We start from the raw sequence: 27,934 nt of genomic DNA, 5'->3' as shown, positions 1-27,934 counted from the left end.
TATTCATAAATTCTCTGAAACAGTCCAGCCACTATTACGGCTAACGTCAAAGAAGGTTAAATTTCATTGGACTAGAGATGATGATACAACATTCAACAAAATTAAACAGCTGTTCATAAAAACTAACACTCTAACACACCCCGATCCATCCAAAGAATTCTACTTACAGACCGATGCGTCCGAATTTGCAATTGGCGGACATCTATATCAAATAAAAGACAATAACGAAAAAGCTGCAATTATGTTCATATCACGCACATTACAACCAGCAGAACAGCGTTTCACCACAACCGAAAAGGAATTATTGGCTATAATCCACTGCCTACAGAAGTGTCGATACATTGTTATGGGCGTTAAGTTAACAGTAATTACAGATAACCACGCCTTAACTTTTTTGAAAACCTGCCGTTTACTAAACAATAGATTAGCAAGATGGATATTGGCTATACAAGAGTACGACTTTAAAATAATCCATTGCAAAGGGACGGACAACATTACTGCTGACACTCTCAGTCGTATATCCCCACAACACATGTCAAGCGATGCAAACAACCTCACTGAGTTATCTATTCATTACATCGAGAGAATTCCCGACCAACATCTACAAGATCAACTCCGAAACTTACCTCAGCTTCAACATCAAGACCCTAAACTACAACCACTTATAGAAATCTTACAGTCACCTATGGAAACAAATGAATTTCAACAATTATATACTAATTATCGTTTATATGACAACACTTTACTACAAAAATTTAAGGGCAAATGGCTTATAGTCATCCCAGAATCAGTAATTAAACCACTAATACTAGAATGCCATCTCTATTATCTACACTGCGGTGCAAAAAAATGTTTCCTGTTACTGCGTGAAAATTTTATTTTCAAGAATATGCATCGAACAATCAGGCAACTGTTATCATCATGTGATAAATGTCAGCGCTGCAAAATCAACAACCATCCACTCAACAGTCAAGCCAAAGGAGTTAAATGCAGAGAGAAGAATGACCAGTTAGCAGTTGACATCATAGGTCCCTTACCGACTAGTGTAGGAAATACAAAATACATGTTAATTGTTATTGACATATTTACCAAATTCGTTAAACTTTATCCACTGCAAAGAGCAACAACCAGAAGTATATTACATAAATTATTTCGCCATCACTTTCCTAATTACGGTTTTCCTAAACGAATTCAATCAGATAACGGAACCCAATTTAAAAGTAACGAATGGATCAGGAAATTTGAATCCCACAGCATACAATTAATATACAGTCCAGTGTATCACCCCAGTTTTAATTTGGCAGAACGGCCAATTAGAGAAATAAAGCGCTGTCTCAGAACATATTGTTCACAGAATCATAAGAGATGGGTGAAATATGTACCTGTTATAAATGAATGTCTTAATGAAATTTACCATGAATCAACTGGATTCACACCAAACGAACTACAGTTTGGAACAAGAAATATCAGATTTTGGGAAAAATATGTATCAAACCCTCTAGCTGAAGAAGTACCAATCGAACACAAACTACTGATTGCAAGGCGTAAACTTGAAGAAAGTAGAAAGAAGAGATCTGATAAGATAAATGAAAAGAGAAAACCAGTTTCTCTCCAAATTAATGACCAAGTATTGGTAAAGTCCCATCACCTTTCTAAAGCTATAGCTGGTGAAACATCAAAATTATTTGAAGTGTACGAAGGACCATTCATAATTCAAGAAATCCTCGGGAAATCGACCTACCAAATTTCTGATTTATCCCAAGAGCATGTATATGGACCTTATCATATATCCTCTTTGAAGCCATATAAAAACTCGGTCAACAACGCTACAGAAGATACTGAAGTTGACGCGTTGGGACCTGTGTGAAATTAATACTATTTCCCCAAATAAACAGTGCAACTATACACCCAGTGACATAGACACTTTTAATCAATACTATATAAACATTTTCCTATCAGGAGGGGATAATAATTTGTTAGTGGAAAGTATACCGCTATTCGGTACACAATTCATTAAATGTGTATTTCCAAAAATAAAACTATGTCCTTTGACATTGAGTTAATATTTGCCATTGATCTAATGTTTCTCTATTGTTTGTTTATTGTATACTAAGAAACTTGTAACTTTGTTCGTTGGCTTAGCTTAAGTACTACCTAACCCTAATTTTAATTTTGTTCTCCTTTTTCCCTATTGTTTGTTTGTTAATTAAATTTATTAAATAGTATGTATGATCATCAATTAATTCACTCATTTAATGTGGTTCATCCTTCTCTTTAAGTATCACAAATCTATATGTATCATTTGCTATTCATTCGTCATTGTATCGAAACCATGTTCATTTATTTCACATGATTTCTGAGGGGATATTGTAATGACTCATTTCATACACCCATCTCACATTCATTTCAATACTTAGGCCTAATTTAATTTAGAAATTTATTAGTAATAATAATTAAGGAATAATTATTTATAAATTGTCTCAAATTTTAATACAAACAATAATAAATACACAATTAAATATATCAAAATTAATCAAAATTCACCTTATTACATATAAAACTCAAAAGTTATAAAGTGAACTAAAGTCAGTGATACAGTGTGCAGGGATGATTGTTGAATAGTGAAGAGAGCAGAGATTTAAAAAGGTGAAGAGGAGAGAGGGATCTGAAAGAAGTGAAGCAAGATTATTATTATAAAGAAACTGGTTACATTTATTCAGCAGTATTTGAAAGGTTACTTTATTAAATTCTTATTATCACTGAAGTACAAAGAAGCAGAAGACAGACATTGGGTGAGAAAATTCCTTTTAAGTTTACTAGTGATTCATTGGAAGAACATAAAACCCAGGAACATTCGATTTTGCTAATAATTCAAAATTAATATAATTAAAATTTAACAACAATTATTTTTCAAAATTACAATATCTTTTATAAAATAAAATACCCAATATTTCTATTTCATTAAGCCAGCACGACCACCCTTCCCTAAAATTTAAGAACTGTATTTAAAAATTTACCATTATTATTGTATCCTCCATCTTGTTGCAAAATTCAAACTTGTATGTCAATTAATTTATTATCATTAAAGTTCACATTTATATCATACTGAGTTATTTGTTATTTCTAGATATAATCATCAGAATACAAATTAAGTTTAGCCATTTATTTAAAGTGTGTAATAGTAATAGTATATTACAATAGTAAGTTTATGGATTGGGTATTTATAATTCGTTCCATATCTCGTATTATAATTATGATTTATGATTGATGATGTAAATATTAGTAGATTCTTTTTTACAAATTTTAGAACTTCCACAGTATAAAGAGCAGGAATTGTCAAAATGTTATTTTTTTAAAATACTTTACATGATTCTCTATAGTTTAATTTAAACATGTATCTAATCACTTTCTTTTGTAAAACAAAAATTGAATTCATTTTTGAATAATTACTTCCCCAAAATATTATACTATATCTGATTAAAGAAACAAAGTAACCATGGTATACCATCAGGGCAGTTTGTTTGTCAGTTACCTCTGCAACGGTTTTAATAGCAAAAATGGCTTTACTTAGTTTTTCTTGAAGCATATTAATATGTGATTGCCAGTTCATCGCCTCATCTACGATAATTCCCAAAAATGTGGTTTTCTGTGAAAGTTGGCACTCTTCTCCACAGAGAAAGTTGATCTTATTTATAATGCCATTGGTTTTAGTATGGGAGGTGTGAAAATGAATTAAGTTTGTCTTTGAGCTATTGAATTTCAAGCCATTTTTGCTAAACCAATCATACATGTCTTTAATTGTTGCTTCTGCAGATGACTTTAAAAACTGTGGGTTTCTTTCAGTTGTTATTAATGTTGTGTCATCTGCAAATAATATTAATTTTGACATAATATTTTGAGGAAGATCATTCACAAACGCTAAGAACAATAAAGGACCCAATATTGAGCCTTGGGGCACCCCAACAGTACCTGGTTTCCAATGTGAAAAAAAGATTTTCCCTTCTTGGTTTGAGGTTTTCACTCTATGAAACCTATCATTACGGTACAATTCAAAACATTTCAAAGATTTTCCACTGAAACCCAACTTGCATAATTTAACCAATAGTAGTTCATGATTCACACTGTCAAAAGCCCTAGATAGATCACAGAATGCTCCAAGAGCACTCTGCGACCCATCCAAAGCCCTCAAGACATGTGTGACCAATTCAAACACTGCCATCTGAGTATTTTTCCTCAAACAAGGGAAAATACCACCCTCAACAAGAGTGGTGAATTTCCCCAGAAGGACCTGATAGTTTTTTTCAGCGGTTTGTAGAATTGCTGAAACCATAAACTGGTTGTCTCATGGTACACTTCCGGGGTGCACAAAAGTCCCTTAAGTGCATAGCAATAGGTTATCTGTTTGAAGAAGTATAACGAGAAAAGTATGTGTGCTGCACAATTTTGCATAACAAATATTTCAATACGGTACTGTATTTTTTTTTTAATGTTTCTTCGTGAACCCCAAGGAGTAAGGAGAGGAGGAAAATAAATTATATGAAAAATTAAGTAATCATATGCCAGACGGGGTATACAATAGTCTGAGGTAATTCTATAAGTGCGTGCCCATATTTTACAAACCACCAAGACAGGCAAACAATAGAACACTCATAAGGAAATGCTTGAAAATGTGTATCCCATGGGGCACACAACGCGTTTTACCAAAGTCTGGTATGTACCCAATCGGGTACATGACGACAGTTATGAAAGATCACATGCACGTGATAGAGTAACATGCATTGGAAACATGTTAAAAAGACAAATTATTTTATTTCAACATCCACAAAATAAATGTTATTCTTTTCCAAGACTGTAATGATGAAACTTCTATATTAATATTTTCTTAATATATAAGACATAAAAAATTTCAACCCCTCACCTTACTAGAGCCTCTGTCATCTTTTCTTCTAGTAGGTGGCGAGCAGCTTCTTCATCTTGTTCTTTTAAAAATGCACACATTTCAGGATGCGCCTCTTTCCGACAAATCCTATAAAAAAAATGCAAATAATTTAATTGTACGGCATTATTATTGACAGTGAACTACAGAATATAGTTGAACCTATCGTATGGAATATTCACCCTAGAGGCCCCATTTTTCTACGAGTACATGGACTGCGACACGAGGTTACTCGAGCTGAGTATGTCATTACTTCTTTACTTGTGACATGGTCCTTCATGGAATCTTATTTTGCTGCCTTTCCAAATAAGATCCCACACCTTTGCACTTTACTAACCACCTTGGGTAACCTCTTGTATTTCCAACACTGGAAATTCCAGTGGTCTCATTTCTTTTTTTTTCCATTTTTCTCTTTTGTATATTTTCTCTCTTTAACTTCTCATCTTTACTCTTTTTTTCTTTATCTTATTCATTCCAAAAGAGGTTGCCTGAAGACTGATCACCACTATCGAGGAAGGCCTTGGGAATATCCAACCTCGGGGGGAAATCATGCACCCCTCTTGGCAGTAGGCTGTGTGAATTCTTTCTATTGATGGGTCGCTTTGGCAGAGGTCAGGAGCAAGAGGTCAGGAGCAACCCAATTTGGTGCTTGATCACGTAGTGCGACATGGACACAGAGATCAGACTCTGTGTTGTCATGGGTCTATTCCAAGATGGGGAAAATAGACTAGGCCTCAGGAAACTGGGGTAGGACGTTTTTTGCCTGAGGGTATACCTGTTCTTGGTTACTCCAGCCTGCCCCTTATCATACAAAACTCTGGTAAAATCTTATGGATGCTGCAAATAAGAGTTCTGAGGACAAGGCCAATCTCTTCGTGAAGAGCAGCTTGATTGCTCGCACCCCTGAGGATAGCGACGCCTATTAGGGGTTGATCCAGAAATATAGGAGTGGAATACTAACGTCACCTCTAAAAAGTAGTATGTGACATTGGTGGGAAGAGAGTGCTCCAGTTGTCAAATTCCTCTCAGCAAGGGCCACCAGTCATTGAACTCTGAGTTACCAGCACCCTCAGGTCTGAGAAGGACTAGCCCTAAGAAGGACTTTGCTAATCTGGAGCTTCTCAGGTGACAGTCAGTGATGTCAATCAGAACAAGGAAGAACACCTCAGTCTGATTTGTCAAAAAGATTGAGGAGAAGTGGGCAGGCTATCAGACCAATCATAGAGTGCCATTGGTGCTCAAGACAGGAGTGGAACATTGGATTTTGTCATCAATTGACAATAGAGGTGACAACAGCCAACGATTCCAAAGAAGTATTCTTATCAACTACAGTCAAATGTGAAAGCGTACAGGTAGAAAAATAAAATTTAACTCACCGACAACTTAGCTTCATGCAACTTGGGCGTTTACAGTAGAAAATTATTTCTTCTGGACGGATGATGGCATAGTTACAGAATGGGCAGTATTCCATACCTGACATGTTTGCTGCCTTTATCTCCACATCTTGTATATTATCCATTAACTTTTCATACATCTGAGGTTCCATAACTTCCTACAACACATAACAGTGAAGGGCTTTTACCTAAATAAGATGCAGAAATTTAAGACATAATACGTAAAAAAAGGAAATAAAGATACAAATAGTTAAAAAAAATTAAGTGTAGAATGAAGGAACATGAGTAACAGCAGACAGAAAGAACAGCTGAATAGGACATTAAATACAATCATCTGTTTCAGGTAGGTTTAATAAATCTAACTTCTGCTAAATAAAAACGTTACTGAAACTGGTTTCTCAACAAACCAGTAGTTGCACCAGATCTGTGTGATCTCAGGGATATGATTTTTGGTACTTTCTGATTAAACAGAGGCCACCGATAATAAACGAGATTTAGCAACTTTGGGTGGGCAGTTACACAATAACTACTAATGGTTAGGTTAGGTTAGTAAACCTAAAACGCCTAACCATATCAGCTGCAACGTGCTTTAAATAGGTGGCCTCAGTTTAATCAGAGAATACCTCATTTTTCAGTGCCACTTAAAGTTGGCAGCACTTGTAACTATGAACAGGCATGTAATTTCAAGGTGACTCTTGCTGTTCGTGCTTGTACAGTTTTAGTTGTCAATAACGGTAAATTTCAGTGGTTTTTGAATTAGTTCAGAGGTCAGAGGTCAGAGGTGGCTTCTTGGAGTTATCCCAGATCCCAAGTGACTAAGTTACAGTTATTTCCTCCTTTTTTCTAGATATTAAATCTTCAAATAGTCTATTTATCTTTACCATTTGTTTCTGTGGTTATTATTAATACAAACGTAATATGGTCACTGCTAGAAGTAGTGAACAAAGATAGCTTATGAGCTGTAAAAACTTTTTTCTTAAATCAGCATAAGAACTGTACACACATATATATATATATATATATATATATATATATATATATATATATATAATTTTATGGCCTACATTGGACCACTTTAGTCACTTTATATTTTCTAGTCTTTCTTCTTTTATCCACCCAATATTTCTTCATCCTTTCCGAGCGTAATTTCCTTTCCTCCTCCGGAACCACTCTTCCTATTCGTTGTTTGTTTCTTTTCAGCTGTAGTGTAGAGTGTTTGTCATTCAATATCTTCAATGTGTTTGTCTTGTGTTTTAAATCCTCTACTGTAATTTGTAACTCTCTCATATCTTCCTTTAATTCTGTGATCCATTTAATGTCACTTTTACTATACCACAGTTTTTCTACTATTTTCCTGCTAATTCTATTTTCAGGTGTTCTTAACAAATGCCCCAGGAATGATATTCGTTTCTTTTTAATTATACTTGTAATGGGTTCTATATTTTTGTAGACTGTTTCATTGGAAGCTAGTCTCCAAACTCCGTCTACTTGATAGTTTTTGTTTAAGCAAGTTCTGACTATTCTTCTCTCCATCTTAAGAACCTTATCTATTGCAATAGTATTTGTTGTTTTAAATATTGTTTCACTTGCGTATGTAATTTGTGGCAGAGCAACTGTTTTGTAGTGTCTTAATTTTGTATTTATTGAAAGACATTTTTTATTATACGTATTCTTAGTAGCATGTTTAATCTTAGTTAGTTTGTCTATTTTATTTTGCCAAGATGGTTTTTCATTCAGGTTATAAGTGATTACTTCTCCTAAGTATTTAAATTTCTGCACAATTTTTATATTGTGGTTGTCCAACCTTATTTTATTTGCAAGTGGAGGCTGTGTTAATAAAACTTCTGTTTTTTCAAACGATATCTTTAAACCAATTTTCTGAGCTATATCTTGTAAAGATTTAATTTGCTGTTTTGTTTCCTGAATGTCATTGGCCAAAAGAGCTAAGTCATCAGCAAACCCCAGACAGTTCAGATTAATGTTGTCCCTTTGATATCCAATCTTTATGTTTTTTTGGTTATTTCTTTCCCATTCCCTCATGACGTACTCTAATGCACAGTTAAAAAGAAGCGGTGATAATCCATCACCTTGTCTTAAGCCAGTCTTTATCTGAAATGGTTCTGAAAGTTCTCCTCTAAACTTTATTTTAGACTTTGTATTAGTTAATGTTAGTTCTATTAATTTAATTAATTTGGGGTGAAGTCCAAAATGTCTCAGTATTTTTAATAGTGATATTCTATGAATGGAATCATAGGCTTTCTTGAAATCAACAAATGTTATTGAGAGTTGTTTATTTTGTTTTCTATAATATGCCATAATTAACTTTAGTGTAATTATTTGCTCTGTACAACTTCTCCAAGGCCTGAATCCTCCTTGGTATTCTCCAAGTTCTTGATCTAGTTGGTCCTTAATCCTGTTGTAGAGAATCTTTGAAAAAATCTTATAAGTACAATCGAGGAGTGATATACCTCTATAGTTATCCGGATTACATCTGTCACCTTTCTTGTGCAAAGGGTGAATTATAGCTATAGTCCATTGATCGGGAAATTTCTCAGTAACCCAAATTTTCTGTAGTATCATATGAAGAGAGGTATGACTAGATACTCCAGCATACTTCCACACCTCTGCAAACATTTGGTCTTCACCACCTGCTTTGTAGTTCTTCAATTCTTTAAGTACAGTTTCCACTTCTTTTACTGTAGGGGGGTTAATATTTACAGGTTTGGTTTTTATTGGAGTATTAGTGTTGATTTCCAAAATTTCCTCCGGTTCCTTACAATTCAGGAGTTCCTTAAATGCTTCTGCCATTATTTCAGCATTCTCCTTATTGTTATGTGCAGTTTTTCCATTTTTGTTTTTCAACAATAATGTCGGAGGGCTGTACTTTTGTAATTGTGTATGAAAGGCTTTGTAATAGTCTCTAGAGTTGGTTCTATAGTAATTCTTCTCTATAGAGTTAATTAACTGTGTTTCATATTGTCTCTTACATTTTCTAATAATTTTGGAGAATAGTTTCCTTGTGTTCTTGAGGTTATTGGCATTTTCCTCGGTTTTATGAGATTGAAATTTCAACCAAGCCTGATGCCTTCTTTCATGCACTTCGTCACAGTCGTGGTTCCACCAATTTATATACACACATAAATATAGTATTAATTCAAATTTGACTGATCAAAGATATTATAACAATGTGTAGCTACTTTTACTTTTCATCTAATATTTTATAACTAAATCTGAATGAATGAATGAATTGATTTTTTTATTTCCCAAAAATATGTACAATATTATAATACAATCTGTACAGTTAATTTCTAGATTGTTACAATACCGAACAATTTTGAAATGTGAAGAAAGAATAAGAAATAATCATCATAGAATTAACAACATAAAATAAACATCATAAAAATAGCATCATGTATAAAAACATTGTCCTCGGGAAATGAGCCTGCATGGGCTATGATGCCTGTGCGCAGTCTCGAGTTGTTTACGCCTGAAGAAATAACGGACTGGATTAATAAAAAAAAAATGAATATAAATATAGTACAAAATAATACACCATTACACACCACACACATACATACACACACACATACATATATACACATATACATATGCATGCACATACACATGCGAATATGCAATGAATATATTAAAAGGAAAAAACCGCGTAATTTTGCTTTGTACCTGTTTTAAAGCATTAAATATTATTAATTTTAAAACATATACATATTAGCAACAATGGTAATTAAGCAGGGTCCCCGCAGATTATAATAGGTTATTGATAATGAATGATGATGGGATAGGAGTGGTGGCTGTTTACATGTCAAACTGTCCGTCTGTAGTTCGTAGACAGCACTGCCTCGGCCTCCTCAATAGACAATGATAATAACCACTGGTTAACCTTCCTTTTAAAAATAATTGTAGAAATTTCACTGAAAAAACTAAAATTTGGAAACTGTTTACTCATATTTATAAAAAGCACGTGAGCAAGATAGTATGAGTTGGTGTTAGAATAAGATTTAGTTAATTGCAATGGTAGAATTCCTGTTGATCTAGAATAACGTGTGTTATGGGTGTGTTGAGTTCTTACAAATAAATCATCTAAATTTTTATACATGTGTATTAAAAGAGATTTTATAAAAAGTTGTCTTATTGTAAACATTTTAGTTTCTTGAAATAAAATGGATGTTGAAAACCTATGACATTTTTTAAAAGCTACTTTCAAAATTGTTTTCTGAACCGTAAAAAGAGGATCAAGATTTGATTTATAAGCTGCCCCCCAAGAAATTATCCCAAATGCAAAAAGAGATTGCACGTATGCATAATATACCATTTTCATTTCTTGAACAGTAAGAATATCCCTAAGGTTCTTAAAGGCAAAGATATACTTTCGGGTCTTTTGTTTGAGATATTCAATATGGTCTGACCATTTCAAACGGAAATCTAAAATAACGCCAAGATATTTATACGAGTTTATTTTTTCGATTGCTTCACAAATACAGGTACTGTTACTGTGATTTCCACAATTATGTATGATCAGATTTCCTAAGACATAATCCGACTGAGGATTCAAAGAAATTGGCATAAATTTTGTTTTAGTTATATTTAGGGAAAGGACATTCTGATCAAACCACTTTTTCAATAACATTAAATCACTTAATGCTTCTCGTCTCACATCCGCCCATGTATTTCCTTTCAGAAAAATAAGTGTGTCGTCGGCAAATAATGTTATTTTTCCGTTTAAATTTAGCTTGGCAATATTATTTATATATAATAAGAACAGAATTGGCCCAAGTGTACTCCCTTGAACTACACCGTAGTCTACATTAATTGCATCGCTACTAACATTACAAATTGAGACATATTGTTTTCTATTGGTAAAATAACTTTGAAACCAGGTAAGGGCATTGCCCCTAACACCTAATTGTTCTAATTTATTCATTAACTTATTTCTATCAACAGAGTCAAAGGCTTTTTTGAGGTCTAAAAAGATTAGCATTGATTTTTTGTTTTCTGAGATTGCACTATTTAATTCTTTATTTAAATCAAACAATGCATCCGAAATACTCCTGTCGTCCCTAAACCCATACTGACACTGAGAAAGTACATTATTTACCTGGAGAAAATGTACGAGCTGTTCCTTAACTACCTTCTCCAGTACCTTAGTAAAGACACTCAAGAGGGATATCGGACGGAAGTTGTTTTTGTCAGTAAAGCTGTTTGACTTGTGCAAAGGGTACACTTTAGCCAACTTAAAATTGTCAGGGAGTATTCCCTGGGTTATACTTAAATTGATCAAGTATAGCAGTGGTTTCATAAAAGTGCTTAAATTGTCCTTGAGGACCCGTGCAGAAACGCCATCATGACCCGGGGCAGAGCCTCCACGTAAATTTGTCACGTGCCGTATTATGTTCAGTTCTGTCACCGTACGTAACGTAAATGTCGCATCCAGTCTATAGTCGCTATCGCTCACCACTGGGTCCCCTACCGGGTTAATTGTATCGGCTAACGTTTTCCCAACAGACGCAAAATAATTATTGAAATCATTTGCTACTTGAGTAATTTTATCGTTAGTAATGTTTGAATTTGTCGGCAGAAACTTTCGTATTGGAAATGTATCCCTGGTTTGCACCCTACCCGCCAATTCGTTTACTATTCCCCAAAACATTTTAGGGTCTTTTCTGTTTTCAGTAATTTTAGAACGATAATATTCTCTCTTAGCGTGTTTTAATGATGTGCTTAGAGTTTGTCTATAGTTGTGGTAATAATGTTTTAATGACACATTAAAAGGTTGTTTTTTAATTATTTTACTTAACTTATCCCTCGCTCTTATTGAACAAATCAATCCCGCAGATATCCATGGCTTAAGTTTCTTAGATCTAGTAGATATTTTATTACTTAACTTTGTGGCACTCTCGATTGATTTCTGTACTATATCGTTAAATAGTGTGGAACAAGTATTGGCCTCCAAGGACTCAAGTACGGGTTCCCAGTGGGCGCGTGTCAGGTTGTCAGCAAGTAACATTCGGTCTACGTACGTAGCTGTATCAGTCTGTGTCTTGTTAGTGGCCGTAGGTCCGGTTATTGTCAAACAGTGCTGTAATGATTTGTGAGGCTTGTCTCGACCACAGCTGCTCTAACTCTACTCATATCTCTATATCGTACAAAAATGTGATCGAGACAAGACTGAGTGTTTTCAGTTACTCTAGTAGGTTTGTCTACACATTTCACAAGTCCCGTTCCAAGTAAACAATTCATGTATTTATCCGTCAGCACTTCGTTCTTAAGCAAGTCTATGTTTATGTCTCCTATCAATACACACATTTTGTTTCTAAACGTTCTCGAATAATAATTTTCTAACTCATCTATAAATAAGTGTAAATTGCTATCAAAAGTTCTGTAAAGTGCAAGTAAGTTGAACTGTTCTCCTAAATAAATAAAATCTAAACTAATTCCAAACACCTCCCCCAACGTAATCTGCGTGGCAGTGGCAGTCAATCGCTTGTTTACATAAAGTATTGTCCCGTCATTCCGGTTCCGTTGCTTATCTGTAAAGTAAATGTCAAAGCCATCAATGCTCACCCCCTCCACCCCATCACTCAGCCAACACTCAGTCATAACTAATATATCCAGATTAAAGTTCAAATGGCTTAAATAAATCATCAGTTCATCTATGTTTTTTGAATAACTCCTAATATTACAGTGATATATTTTTAGTTTGTCGTGACCATTGTTGCTACTAAAAAAATTATTGAGAAGTGAAAAATCTGGGATTTGTATGCATGAGTTAATTTCAATTAGATCATTATCGCTGCCCTCTATCGGATCCATAGCCCACGACGCCCACCTGCCCAGTGAACAGTACTAAATTAATTTAATAGTCATGTTTATGTTTTAAGTTATACCACTATAATATGAAAAAGATCTAAGTTGGCATAGTACCAATACAAAAAAATTCTAAAAAACATATACTCCAATTATTAAACACTATAATATGAGAATAAGAACTGAATCGATAAATTTTGTGCGCATAGTCTTCTGCTAAGCTCACTATTATTATACAATAACTATTTTAGTGTATGATAAAAATAATAAACCTTGAACTAAATTATTTAATCTTAATATTATGTCTAATCTGATATATACATATGTGTTTATGACAATTAATATAAACACAACTGTGTTCCGAACTAAAATCAAGTTTAGCTTAAGAGTATTCTACATCATTATACTTTAAAATTGAAAGAAAACAAATTACAATATGCATTCCTAACTTTATTTATGAAACAAGCATAACAGAGTCCTATATTTTACTTGCATAGTCATACGCTAAACTATACCATTCTTATTTTTAATGTATGATTAAAATTATGTACTTATCAATTAAAACTAGCCCCCTTACAATTTTTGTTGAACACACACGCACACATACACATACACACGCGCGCGCACACACACACACACACACACACACACACACACACACACAAGCGCGTGTTAATTTATTGGTTGTGTACATGAGTTGTTGGTTATTATTTAATTGTTAATTATATTATCTTGTTATACATTTTCATGTTTATATTGTTATACATTTTCATAGTTTATATTGTTATACATTCTCATAGATTACATTGTTATACATTGTCACAGTTTATATCGTTGTACATTCTCACAGTTTATATAATGGTTATTTGTTGTAGTGCCATATGTATGCGTATGCAAATGCGCACAATGCAAACTAAGGTAAAAAATATAGTTTTTTTTGTTTTGTTTGAGTAACCAAATGTAATTATTTAAAAACTATAAAACAGAGAAATGTATTGATTGCAGTGTAAACAGGCCATATTTATATAAATAAAAATACCATAGCAAGAAAATGCAGCAAGTCAGTAGTAAATGGACATATAATTGTTTAGTTTTGGTTCCCGCACGCACCTTGCAGGGTGCATTGGGACAATGTATTGTGACTTATATTAAAAATGAATTAAGAGTTTGTGAACTGTGAACTTACATACATTCACACATAGATCATAAAAACTTGGTTGGGCTCAGGGCAATAATCCTCAAAAGAATGATTTTCCTTCATTATTATTACATGCAAAAACAAAGAAAAACTTAACTAATGCTGTTTTATACCATATTAAACCATTGTTTACCTATGTATGTAAATTATAAATAACAAAATATTTGTACTGAACTTGAAAATAAAAACTACATTACTTTACTTTAACAAATCAAAATACAAGTACATTACTTACGAAAATAAAATAATGATCTTCAGAATTAACGAGATTCTGTAATGAAGGTGTCGAGATCATCAAGGGTTGTCACTCTCCTAGCGTTATCACCTTCTCGGCGCTTCACCAGAACTTTTCCGTTGACGTAACCAGCGAAATACAGCTCCCTTTCACGTAAAAGTCTCCTGGCCTTTCCCAGTAGCGCTTTGTTCTCAGCCGTTAAGTGTTCATTAATGTAGATTCTGCTTGGCGGTAACGCAGCTGCAATATCTGTTGACTGTAGGTTGTTCTTCCTTGAAGCCGCGAACCATTCATCTCTTACACTTCGAGAAATAAACTGTATTATAATTGGAGGGTGGACCTGCTTTTTTGAATACAGTCTCAATCGATGCGCCACAGAAATGTCTTCCCTCTTAAATTGCACTCCGAGTTTTGAGGAAATTTTATTTAAAACTTCGTATATGTCTTCAGCTGGTGTAAGAGGTAAACCCTGTATTTCGATATTGGTTCTCCGAGAATATTGATCCGCATCCAAAACTCGAAGCCGCAGGTCTCGTACCTCTCCGCTCAGTCGGTCCCGTTCATGCTCCAACCCGTCGCATCTTGCCTTCAACTTGCACTGTTCTTCTTCCAAGTTGTTAACTTTGACATTAAGTTCTTTTATTTCATCACACAGCTTGTTAACAGTTTGTTCAATACGTCCCATTTTGGTATCGACGTTGGAAATAATTTCCGTTTTCATTACATTTAGGGCCTCAAGAATGGATTTTCTATCTTCTCCCACATCTTCATTGCTTTGTACGGAGGCTGATTCACTCTTGCATGTGTCACATTTCCAAAATTTTATTTTAGTTTTTGTAAGATTTTGTACCGCACCCACGCGTGTGCAAGCCGGGTGAAACGTAACATTACAGTCCACGCACTTCAGTGTGACGTCGCCGATACGTAACTCTACACTGCACTTTCCACACTTGGACATAGTATTCGTGAAAAATACACACAAATAATAAAATAGATCTTTACGAAGGAGTAACAAAATAAATTTATACAACTTATAAAATATTCACTGGCAAAGCATATCTTTACTACACTGGACAGGTTATGGCCCGTAGTTAGATAAGCGTGGAGACTAAAGATAAGAGCTCCTCACTCATCGGCAGACAGATAACAACTGCCGATCTGAACAAGTATTTTCCTTTATACAATTAAGCTTCTAAAAAATATTATGTCATCATTATTTTATAATAGTGGGATCCAAATGAAACCTGTGTGACACTGGAGAGTTAAGTATAATATTGTATGAAATACTTGCATATGTACTTAGTTTTTTTATTTGGCAGATTATCAAAGATTTTTAAACACTTTCTAATAGTACCAATCACGTCTACTTGTGAATAATATTTCACAAATAACCACTAACAACAAGAGTTATTTTCAGTGAAATTGTGAGCTTGCCAGCAATTTTAGAAATTGAGCAATTGATGTGTCTAAATATAGTCCTTTTCAGATTGTACCCAGTACAAAAACTGTAGTTTAGTGTAGTTAGCAACAAATTGCCATCCACAGTCTTATACGTGTTTACATAGTTTTAATAGACCAAATTGCATTTACAAATACAGAGAAATTAGGTTAGAAATATCTGATTCTACAATTGGTAAATGACCTTTTAAGTAAGATATTTCTGACTTTTCCAATCAGAGGGTTAATCAACCTATCTATATATAAATAGGTCTTAAAACCATGTTCAAAATATTTAACACCTACCACATATACTAAACTCATTTTTTAGTTTATTATTAGACAACCATAGCAATTAATTGCTTATCTAAACTGACTCAAAAATTTAAATTAGTAACCTGATTTTATCTCAGATTATTTAACCCTTATTTAACTAAATCTAAAATTTTAAAAACTCACTTTTTACAGCACCCTTACTGAAAAAAAACCCACTAGTCAAAGGGTTAAATAATCTCATCTAATCTTCATTCAGAAAGAGAATTAACACCTTCACAGTAACACCATCAAAGACACAATATTTCGTAACTGCCGTTGTTTACCCATGTATCAAGTGTTATTACCGTTGTATTGCATAACATAACCCATCCTAAATATCCTGTCACTCTGCAAGTAGCATAGAGGTTCTTTTAAGAACTAAGTGTGCTGAGGGATTTTCTCATCTTCTGGTCCGAAGTGAAAAAAATTTAAAACTCAATAATAGTTCAAACTAACAGCTTTTATGAATAAAAACGAGTACTTTCATGTATGAACATACCCATGTTGTGTGCCCTGTGTAGTACTGAACAAACATATTGAACTGACTTGAATAACTGCTAAACCCACATACATCCAATCATCACGTGCAGTTCAAATGATTACTGTGACTGATCCAAATCTTACATCTCTTTCACATCTTCTTGGAAGCAATAACTTTTAAAGACCATCAGACAACCACAGTTTATACAATGAAAGGTTAAACTGTAAAGTCACAGACCTTGACAGTCTGAAGTGGGATGGAACCGCCACAGTTGATCAGGCAGGGGAATTTAATGCCACCCTCTGCAAATTTGATTTCTGCACTCCTGAAAAGTAAAATGTGAATGAGTTAGAGTTAGTTCCAACCAAAATTTAACAATCGTATTTGATACAAGCTTTAGTGAACTGAACAAATCAAATTTGTCTTATTAGCCTCTGAAAATCAAAGAAAAATAAATTTTTTATGTATGAGTATTATATACATTATATATTGTCTTACTGATCTACTTAATTGAGAAAAGAAAAATATATTTTTCCTTAAACTATCTATTTTAATTATAATTATGAAAGGTTTTGCATATGCAAACTGATTGCATAGCAGTAACTCTGAACTAAGGATGCCTACATCAATAAAACCTTGACATGGTGCATTTCAATCATGACGTGGAAGAAGGTTGAGGGATGATGATTACTTCCTGCACTTGTTGAGAAGCCCACACATTCACTAGTTAATTCATCTCATATTAGACTCTTATGTTTTACAATATTGATAGTAAAATTAAGTGTCCAAACTACGCCATTACATGAATTATCAACAATAAATAGATTTTTTAACCAAAAATTAATTTTATGGAGATCCTCTGTACCCCAAGAAGACCATCAGTGGCTCTTGTGTTTTTTCTCAACACCAATTAAAGTTTTCAACAAGTAAAGGGAACAAAAGTCAAATTGCTAATAAATATTGCTTTTACAAATCTAGAAGAGATTGGGCTGAAAATAGTTTCTCTAAAATTCTGTTAAAAAGTCCCTAAATCCTCATCATTATTATCTTTAAATCAATCTGCAATTATTTTCAATGCTATAAAAATGAAGCAAAAATTGTAATGAAAACTTAAAGAGCAGGACATCAAATACTGGAAAACTAGATATGAAACGATTCTTTTTGCTACAAGCTATCAGTGGCTCACTTACCAAGACATAACATTAACGATGATGACAAGTATAAACATCATAAGTAAAAAAACTCACCGTAAAGAGGACGTAAAAAGATTTGGTAATTCTAAGCAATATATGGGTCAACCTCGATTTTTCTCATATTACAATATAATGTTCCAATAGTCAATTAGAAAAGGAAATGACTAGAATTTCTTGCCGGAAAGCAGTTATAGGGAGCAGGCAACTGCCAGACGGTCATATATTGCTTAAAATTACCTATTAGTGATCAGGGGTTCAAATTTGCAACTACTCGAGTTAATTTTTTTTCTAAAAGAGCAAGCAGCGCAAAGCACTGCGCAGCGGGTAGGCATTGTGCGTGATCCTTTTTTTTATTAAAAATTACTGATAAATTGTTATTACATATTACAATATAATGTAGGTAATGTATGTAAAACAATTTTAAACACATAATTACATGCCGGAAAGCAAAGTAAAACCAACCAAAAACCAACAACTAACCTTAATAGTCGTCAACGTCGGAGTTGGAGTCTGGCTCAATGGGTTGTTGTTCACAGCGGTCACCATACGCTGTGACACCGTTGTAGACATGTGAAATTGCCCGAAAGATGTTGTGTACTCTAGTTTTATAATCTGAATATTTTCTTTTAAACATAAACTCAGCTAAATGTCCAACAAGATGATGTTTTCTGTTGCCGTACCTTGGGATATTGCCTCTAACTTCCCGCCACAAACGTTCTATGGTTTGGGTGTGTGCGTCGGTATCAGGATCAATGAAATTGTAACTGTGGTTAACAGTAAGATGTTGGTAATTGTTATATTGTAAACAATTATAGCTTTTCCAAAAATCACTGATTACTGTTGTTCCCGGCAACACGTACTTTTGTATTATAGGTAACAACGTTTCTTGGCCGCGTGTTGGTACAGGAACGGAAAAACGTTTTGTTTCACGCTCAATACCAGCGAAAACCCAATTCCCTTCAATAATACGGCCGCGGTTATATTTACGTTTACCGATTTTTGCCTCGTCAATCTCTACTGTTTTGCCCACCCCTCCAATAGGTTCTGATTTTTCAACTAGAATAATCACACAAACTTCTCTGAGATAGCTACTCCAATCTACTACAGCAACATGAGACATGTCGAGTTCATGTCTTAGCAGGTCATGTTGTGGTGGTTTTAATAACACCCAATAAGCCACAAATCGGCACACTGTTTGAGTTGTGACATTATGGTTTTCGAAAAAAGTTAATTTATACTGAGACACATACTTTTTGCACTGGACTTTCACTTTCTTCCAGTTACGATCAGTCTTTTCTATCCTGTTCCAACATTGAAACACGTGATCCGTTTCATTTAAGGTCATTTGACCCCCGCAACTTGGACATGTTTTATTACGTGGTAAAACTCCGTGGTCATACAAAAAATTTCTTAAAGTTACACTATCCTCAGAACAAACTATAAATGACGCTAACATAAACTCGCACGAATTATACAAAAAAGGATTAACATCCGAACGGCTGCACATCACGATAGCAACTGATTAGGACCGGCCGCCAGTGACTGATAACGCCGAGATAACACCGCGCGGACTAAAATTAATTCAGTATATACCCAGATCACGCACAATGCCTGCCCGCTGCTTGTTCTTTTAGAAAAAAAATTAACTCGAGTAGTTCCAAATTTGAAGCCCTGATCACTAATAGGTAATTCTAAGCAATATATGACCGTCTGGCGGTTGCCTGCTCCCTATAACTGCTTTCCGGCAAGAAATTCTAGTAATTTCCTTTTCTAATTGACTATTGTAACATTATATTGTAATATGAGAAAAATCGAGGTTGACCCATATATTGCTTAGAATTACCAAAGATTTGTTATGTCATGAGACAACTTTTAGAAAGGCTGTTGTTGAAAAAATATCATTCATTTCATACCTTCGAAAGGCCATATTTACATGGGATGTATAAATATTGGTAGTGGACTCAAATATCTCCTGGCTAAAGCTTTTAAAGTAAAGGTCAGGGTTGGCTCTTGGACAGTGTCTTAGATTCACTGGATGAATTCTTTCAAAGTGAAAAAGTAATTTAGGCACTGCCAATGTTGTATATATTTGTAAACACAGTACTTTTATTTGCTTGGACAAGTAGGAAAGTTAGCCTGCAAAATCTTAACTACATTCATTGATGCCATTAATCCAATGACACTTCCCAGAAACGATGAAATCCTTCAGGATTTAAACCAGTGAGATCTACCAGTGGCTCATGGCATTGGGTAAACAACTTAATGATAGTCACCAGTGTTAACATATGCGTTCAAGTACCATAAGCTAATCACTGTAAAAACTTAAAACAAAGATAATTTTTACAGCATGGCCCACCGGTTGAAGTAGATTTCACATTGCTGCTGACTTTATATTTATTTTGTATGATGATATACCTCCCTCATACGATTAGCACAGCCAAAAAATGCACCCTGATAATCTAACGTAAAGGTTGAGTTTAGCTTGAGATTAACTCCTGGAGTCATGTTCGTCTAAAGAGATAAAAAGATGAAGAAGATCAAACTCTTTTACATTGTTTGAACATCAGAGACACCTAAACTACAAAATATACTGTAATCTAGGTGAAGAGGTACTTTCACAATTCTCTTCAGATGAACATGACTCCAGATTCTAGGAGTAAAGTCTGTGACAATGTCAGATTCCAGACGCACTAGGAGGAAGGTGAACTGGAGCTAATTCAAAATTTGTATTGACTCAACCCTTCCCATCAAAAATACGTTATCTGGATCTCCAGTTGTATGTATATACATACTACGGGCCATGTTCTACCGATTGATTGAAAAACGTCACTAAACAGTGATTTAAAGTCATTGTCCCAATTCCCATTGTGTTTACACACAACTACGTCACCCAAACATTTTAGACTGTTCCAACATACGCAAGAAGACATTTTTTCTACACTCTTATCGGTTTATGGTTTGATTGTGGGCGGTCTACCTTAGGCATCTACCACATGTTCATAATTTGAACCACTGAAGTGTCAACCAAAGTTATTTTGTTTGAGAAAATACTGTTCAACAATATTCCAGTTCAAAAATCGGCTCTCAATTTCATCCTTGAGTTTCAGCAAACTGATCAGCTATCATGAATTTAGAAAAAATCATGTACAGTATTCTCCACACAACCATGGTTGTTTAAATGTGCCCATTAGTTTTTAGTGCTTTTATATGATTTTCTTTCAAACTGTCTGCAAAGCAACTATTTTAGCAGCGGTATTTATCACATATTTCATTTTATGAGATAGTAAATATTTTTTCTACCATCAAAATCAACTTAAAAATGTTGGTCCTCGAGTAGTTAAACTGCTGTGTCGTCTTCATAGAGTGCAACAACCACACTCTAAATGGCAGAATGCAACAAATATTTTACCTGTGGATTGTCAACAAGGAAAATTGATTGAAATGGGTGGTATGAATACGGACCCCACATATGGTAGTATAATAACAAGTAGGCCACTAAAAAGCAAAGCTCAGATGCTACATTGGTTAAGCATCAATGTTGGATGCTACAATGTTCTAGCTTTTCGTGAAACCTACTGATTCCACCAAATACATTCATTAAATATGTTTGATGATTACCCTTTAAAAAATATAATCTGTGAATTAGTTTGTAAATTCTGCGCTGTTGTTGTTATCATCAGGGTTACCGATAAGCCCAATGTAAAATTGTAATAGCTGAGTTTCACTGGGACTATAGGACCCAAATAATAAAGTTCTGAAGTCCAAAAACTTATTTTAATTGTTTAAGCAAAGTTCTTCTGCTTGATTTAGAGATCGATTTTGCACATTAGCTCGCAATAAATACTTGCTCTTTTGGAAAATGAACTCAGATTTCTGATTTTTACTATATATATATATATATATATATATATATATATATATATTGCTTGATTTCATGTAGAACACATCAGAAAAGTGTTCCGGTACCTCTATCTGACAAAAATAAGTAACTTTCCACAACACCTGAAAAGTGCATAAAAACACTGATACTGCACTCATATTACCAACAAAACTTTTCAGGGGAGGTTAAACTAACTAAAAAAGTAATAACTTACAAACGATTTTACACAAATTTATTATTTTCATTGCATGAATGTAATCTTACGAGACTAAGTAAAGTTAGTCGTAAATTGAACAGTTTATACACATTTTACAAGAGTGGCTCTAATTTTGCATGTTCAGGCTACTGCACAGGAGCTTGGAAATATTGGTTGAAAAATTGTTTCAGATACTATGAGATACAAAAACAAGCATTCTATATTAGGACATGAATTATCAAATACATACCGTTTGACACAGGCTTTACAGAAGAGGTGACCCAAGGGGCCGTCACAAGTGCCCAACTCTGAGTAGTCCACTACTTCATCTCTGCATATCTCACACTCAAATACCTCCTCCTGCACATGTACACAACCGTAAGGACTACAACTGTTATGATGTTTTTCTCTTTTTTCATTACAAGTACAATAAGTTCAGTGCAACTTGTAACATCGTCATTAATTGGTTTATAGCCTCCACCATCACAAGTGATTCATAGAACTGCTTCTCTACTAGCCTAACCACCTGAGGCTAGTAAAAAAAATTAGCAAAAACAATGAAAATATAATAGAAAGTTTTGGACTGATATGTGCCAAAAGAACTCACCTGGTTCTCTCTGTGTGCTGATACACAAATCTCACTCTTTCCAATCTGATTAATAATAAGTTTTAATTCTATAATTGAGAATTTTGAGTGTAAATGAGCAGAATATCATACTTAATAATATTTATCAAACTAATATTGGATTTAATTAAAATTGGAAATTCAATTCTATCTCGGTGAGACAGTTAAAGAATGTAACAAGTATTGTTTATTTATTTATTAACTAGTAAATAGAGATGCAAATAAAATACCAAATTCAGATTAACCTCTATCATGCAAAGGGTGTAATTGACATGTCAGAAAGGAGGTTTACCTCAACAGGCTTAGCCCAAGAGCCTTGGGACAATAATGGAATTATCAGAGAAGACTAATGACTCAGGCTGGTAACCTAACAGAGTATCGAACTGTTGAAAACCCAAGAGCCATGTGCTATCAAAACGAATTAATAACCCTTCCCACGTGTTATGTGACATCCTGCACGGTATAGATGACTTCTCAACACATGTCTGAAAACAAATCTCGCTATTGAAGTTTTTGTTCCCTTTGTGCATAGTAGTTTGTAAAACTGGAGATGAAATGCATTAGAATGTTAACTGAAAGTTAACAGCAGATACACTCTATTAGTAATTCTTTGCCAACCATTAGCAATTGGAAACTGGTTGTCATAGCAACAGAACACCATTTTTTTGCCATAAGTTGGTGCGTTTGACGGCTTTTTCCATATATGGAAGATGACTCTTGAGATCTACATGCAAGCTCTGTTCCTATGTGGAATTGTGTCTTATATGTTACATTTGAACATTGTTTACAGCGGCTGTGGGATGGTTGTAATTGAGATTTCAATTGTATGTATTTTTTTATTACATTTTTTTTCTTCTTTTTTTGTAAATTGGAAACTTTCATATTTTGTTTTTTATACATATTAAGTTATTAAAATATCTTGGACTTAAAAAAATAATTATCTTTCTTTTACATCCTATAATAACTTAAAAAATATTAATTCAAATAGGACTTTAAGTTAACATTAACTTTTTTAAAGCTACTTACACACTAGGGGGACATAGGGAAATTTATATCCAGTGCTGTAAGGGTCAATAATGAGACTTGGTGGCAGTGTCAGTAGAAGTTGTCACCCAACAAGGGAAAACGAATGTGGGCAATCCAACAAATATGGGCAATCCAACAGATGTGGGCAATCCAACAGATGTGGGCAATCCAACAAATGAGGGTAATCCAACTGATGTCCTTTTATATTGGAGTATTAAGAGGCTGGAACCAAGCTAGTCTCTCCTTCTTCCTTCCTTGGTGGCACGACAGAGAAAGTGTCCATTACAAATCCTCATGAGATCTTGACAGAATGCAGACCATCCTCCCAACCTTACTCATCCTGAATATCCTGTCACTCTGGAAGCAACATGACAGTCCTTTTAAGACCAAGTGCAACAAGGGGTTTCCTTATGGTCTTGCCCCAATTGTATAAAACTATTGTGCAGTTCTAACTTGGCACCACCATAACTTCGAAAAATTAGTTTCAATTAATTTTTAGCACACACTATGTTCATACTAATTAGTGTGTTTATTATTTATAGTGTGTAAAATTTCACCAATTTAATGTAAACAATAAAAAAAATTTATAGATCTGTTTTGACTTTTAACCTTGTTCATAATTTGAAACACTTTTCAGCATCCAAATGAAAAATTCCTTTCATATCAACAGACATAAAGATATCATACAGTTATTTAAATTGCACTGTTTATGCACTAAATTTTATGTAGCATATTTGTTTAAGATAATGTGTTGCTCCATGATCCCATTACACTATGTGGCAGTTCTGTCTTGTGAACATCTCGTCTCACAGAATACTGACCTGGCCTGAATGAGTCATGCACTAATAATACAAGCATGTGAACAATAGCTAGTAATTCTTCTCTCTACAATTTTTTTTATTTTTTTTATTTTATTTTATTTTTTTTTTGCGTTGGGGTATTGGGGTGGATTCACAGATCCTCACACGTCAACCTGAGCTTATTGTGTGCCCCTTTGATGTTAGAGGGGTAAGCCTATCTTTGTGCCCTTAATTAGGCTAAGAAGCTTTTCCCCGATACTAGCATCTGGTTCGTCGCCTGGTTGTTTATCACCGAAAAGAGCCCTTCTCCTTGCTCCCAGTCTCTCACAGTCCAGTATTATGTGTTTTGCAGTCTCTTCAGACTTATTGCAGAGTCTACACTACGAGTCCTCATTTCGTAAACCTAGAGTGTTTAGGTGTTTCCTGAAGTGGCCGTGTCCAGTGATCAAGGCAATCACTTGCTTAACTCGACCCCTGCCCAGCCCCATCAGCCATCTGGTGAAGCCGGAGCTAGAATCAGCAAGCAGTCTTTTGCCGAGTGCTTGTCCTTGGTGACTCTGCCACCGCAAGCGGTGTGTCTTCCTGGACCATTTGTTTATACTTTGGTAAGCGGCTGACTTGCTTATACCACAACTCGGTTCTGGACCGGTGTATGGCATGCTTGCTCCGCTTTTGGCAAGCCTGTCGGCGCATTCGTTGCCACCTATGCCTGTGTGGCCCGGTACCCAACCAAGATGCACAAAGTTGCGTGATCCAAGCTTGCAGAGAGTGTTAACGCACTCCCACACAAGCTTGGATGTAATGCTGTTGGAGTCAAGAGCTTTAAGAGCTGCCTGACTGTCTGACATTATACAGATGTTCTTTCCTTGGTACCCTCTGGTAAGGCCTAGGTTGGCACAGGCCAGGATACCATAGACTTCGGCTTGAAATATGGAGCAGTTCCGTCCCAAACTGCCGCAAAGGGCAGTTCTAGGGGATTGACTAAACACTCCATATCCAGTTCTGCCCTTAATAAGCGAGTCATCCGTGTACCAGACAAAGCTCTTTCTTATTGTTGGGATGTTATGTTGCGATTTCCACTCATCTCTGGAGTAGAAGTCAACAGAGAATGGCTTATTGAATACGAACTCCGTTCTCATTATGTCGGAGACCATTTCGAGAATAGCGCTTGGGTTTACAGCTTCAGTGATGGTGCCATGGCCCGCGTTAGACGCGCCATTCCTCCACAAGCCAGCAACCATCAGCCGATAGGCTGACTTACGCGCTTCAGCTTTTATATGGACATCAAGAGGTAGAAGTCCTAAAGCCACCTCGAGGGTCGCTGAGGGACTGCTCCTAAATGCTCCGGTTGCAAAGATTGTGCCAAGCCTTTGTAAGCTTTCGAGCTTGGCTTTAGCAGTTACCTGATTCACCTTTGTCCACCTGACTAATGAACCATAATTGATTTGAGGCCTGACAACTGCTTTGTAAAGCCATAGTGCTAAATGGGGTTTTACGCCCCATGAGATTCCTGCAAGTCTCCTCTACATAAAAAAAGACCTACAAAAAGAAATTTGTTATAACTAGATATAGATTTCCCTCATAAATAGAGAATACAAAGATAAATAATAGTTCATGAACCGACAAGACTCCACAATATGAATCGTAAAGACACTCTTAACTGTAATGTAAAAGATACAAAATGTTTAACATTTAGATGGGTCTTGCTGGTTCTTTATTAACCGTCTTACAAACATACGCACAAAAGCTCAAAAATGCGGTTGCAGGCTGTAACAACCAGAAGGCAACAAATTCTAAAGAAATAAGTTTTTAATTACTATGGCAGGTAATAAAAATTACATTAGCGGACAGTTAACTTAAGTTGGTCCTGCAATGCTCGTTTACTTCCCTGATCTAATAAACTCTTTAATAAATAATGTACTAACAGTGGTGTTGAAAGTTAAAGATACTGTAACAACTAAGATAAATTGCACTACTAGAAACAGTGTACCTACACATAACTTTTGTACCATGTCATATATTATAGTGGTTACACAGACAAGATGGTTAATGCCGTGAACTGGTTTAGTGGAATTGGTTTTAAAATAGTACATAATAATTAATAAGTAATACATTTATTCATGCACATAGTTTTGGAGTTATCACACAGTTATCTGACAGCACATGACCAATCAGAGTAATGTTGGTAAACATTAATGATTGATTTGTCTGTTACTTTTTGTTTTTGCGTTGTTTCTTGTTAGTCATATGATAAGGAATCAGTTTTGATTAGAAGAAGGAATGTTTATGTTAAAATATTCTTTATTTATTTAGAATTTTAAATGGTGACATATATTGCTTATCACTTGAACTAGCAGCGTTTGCTTATATACATTGAATTTGAACAGTTTTTTTAGCAATTTCTAAAACTGTTACATACTCCTACAAATTTGCACTGAACAACTTATTTTATATTATTACTTTTAGGAAACCCAAATACTAGAATAACAATTTTCAGTATTCTTATTGTTCTGTTTGTAAGTTAATTTTAAAATTTAAAAAAAATCATAAACTACATAATTATACATTAACGATTAGGTTAAATATCTGATTCGGAGTTAATGATACTGATTGGCAAACCTACTGTGTTTTAATGACAGAAGGGGAGTGTAAGCCAATTGTGTGATTTCCAGAAAACCTAATAGAATTGTCAGTTATGTTTGTTTAAAGTTCATAACTGTTAGCAACATGTAACTGCTCTGAATCAATAATTTTCATGAAAAAAAAAAAATGAATGCATTCAAATTGAGAAGCCAAGCATTTGTTAAATCACAGAGAGAGCAACACAATTTTCAAAGAATTGATAGGTGCATTTTGTATAAAAATGCAATAACAATTCATGGACGAAAATAAAAATATTATCATTGTCTACTCAAAATATATTTAGTTAACTATATAATGCACCTGCCAGTCACCAGTCATTCCACTTGACACTGTTCATTACTACATATTCGGTTCCATGTTCATGTGCAGTAAAGGTCTAATGGGAAGCAGTAATAGTTATGGTTGTCATTTTACCATATAACTCATAATAATGCACATTTTTTACCAATAAAAAATTGGATTTTTTTGAAAGACACACCCAAAATACGTGGTTCGTTCAATAAGTCCTTGGTAAATCCAAGAGATGGTGATCGTAGTATTGAAAATAAATTTTTGCTATTAAGTAGCACTCCTTACTAGTAAGCTGTATCCATCACATAGTTTAAAATTGTAGTTTTCGATTGAAGTAAACAACTTTAATTTGTCTATAAAAGTGAGTTTTGAGCAGTGTATTTGAAAGGGGTGTTGTCGAAAGAAATCAAAGCTGAGTTGGACAAAGTTCATGGCACATCTGCTCCTGTGTTTGCAACTATT

At 34.6% G+C, this 27,934-nt stretch overlaps 1 protein-coding gene across 3 annotated transcripts in view; it reads right to left on the bottom strand.

Moving 5' to 3' along the window:
* LOC124365871 (E3 ubiquitin-protein ligase RNF216-like) overlaps positions 1 to 27,934 on the bottom strand; it is a 77,865-nt gene that overhangs the window by 12,342 nt on the left and 37,589 nt on the right. For all 3 annotated transcript variants that reach the window (XM_046821965.1, XM_046821964.1, XM_046821966.1), the window contains 4 exons: positions 22,338 to 22,447; positions 17,056 to 17,143; positions 6,313 to 6,488; positions 4,919 to 5,026 (listed from right to left, as the gene is read on the bottom strand). In XM_046821965.1, coding sequence (XP_046677921.1) covers positions 4,919 to 5,026; positions 6,313 to 6,488; positions 17,056 to 17,143; positions 22,338 to 22,447 — 482 coding nt within the window. The remainder of the gene's footprint in view (positions 1 to 4,918; positions 5,027 to 6,312; positions 6,489 to 17,055; positions 17,144 to 22,337; positions 22,448 to 27,934) is intronic.

This window comes from Homalodisca vitripennis, chromosome 7 (assembly GCF_021130785.1).
Source record: "Homalodisca vitripennis isolate AUS2020 chromosome 7, UT_GWSS_2.1, whole genome shotgun sequence".
NCBI classification, from domain to species: domain Eukaryota; kingdom Metazoa; phylum Arthropoda; class Insecta; order Hemiptera; family Cicadellidae; genus Homalodisca; species Homalodisca vitripennis.
This window is presented reverse-complemented; position numbering and strand designations above follow the sequence as displayed.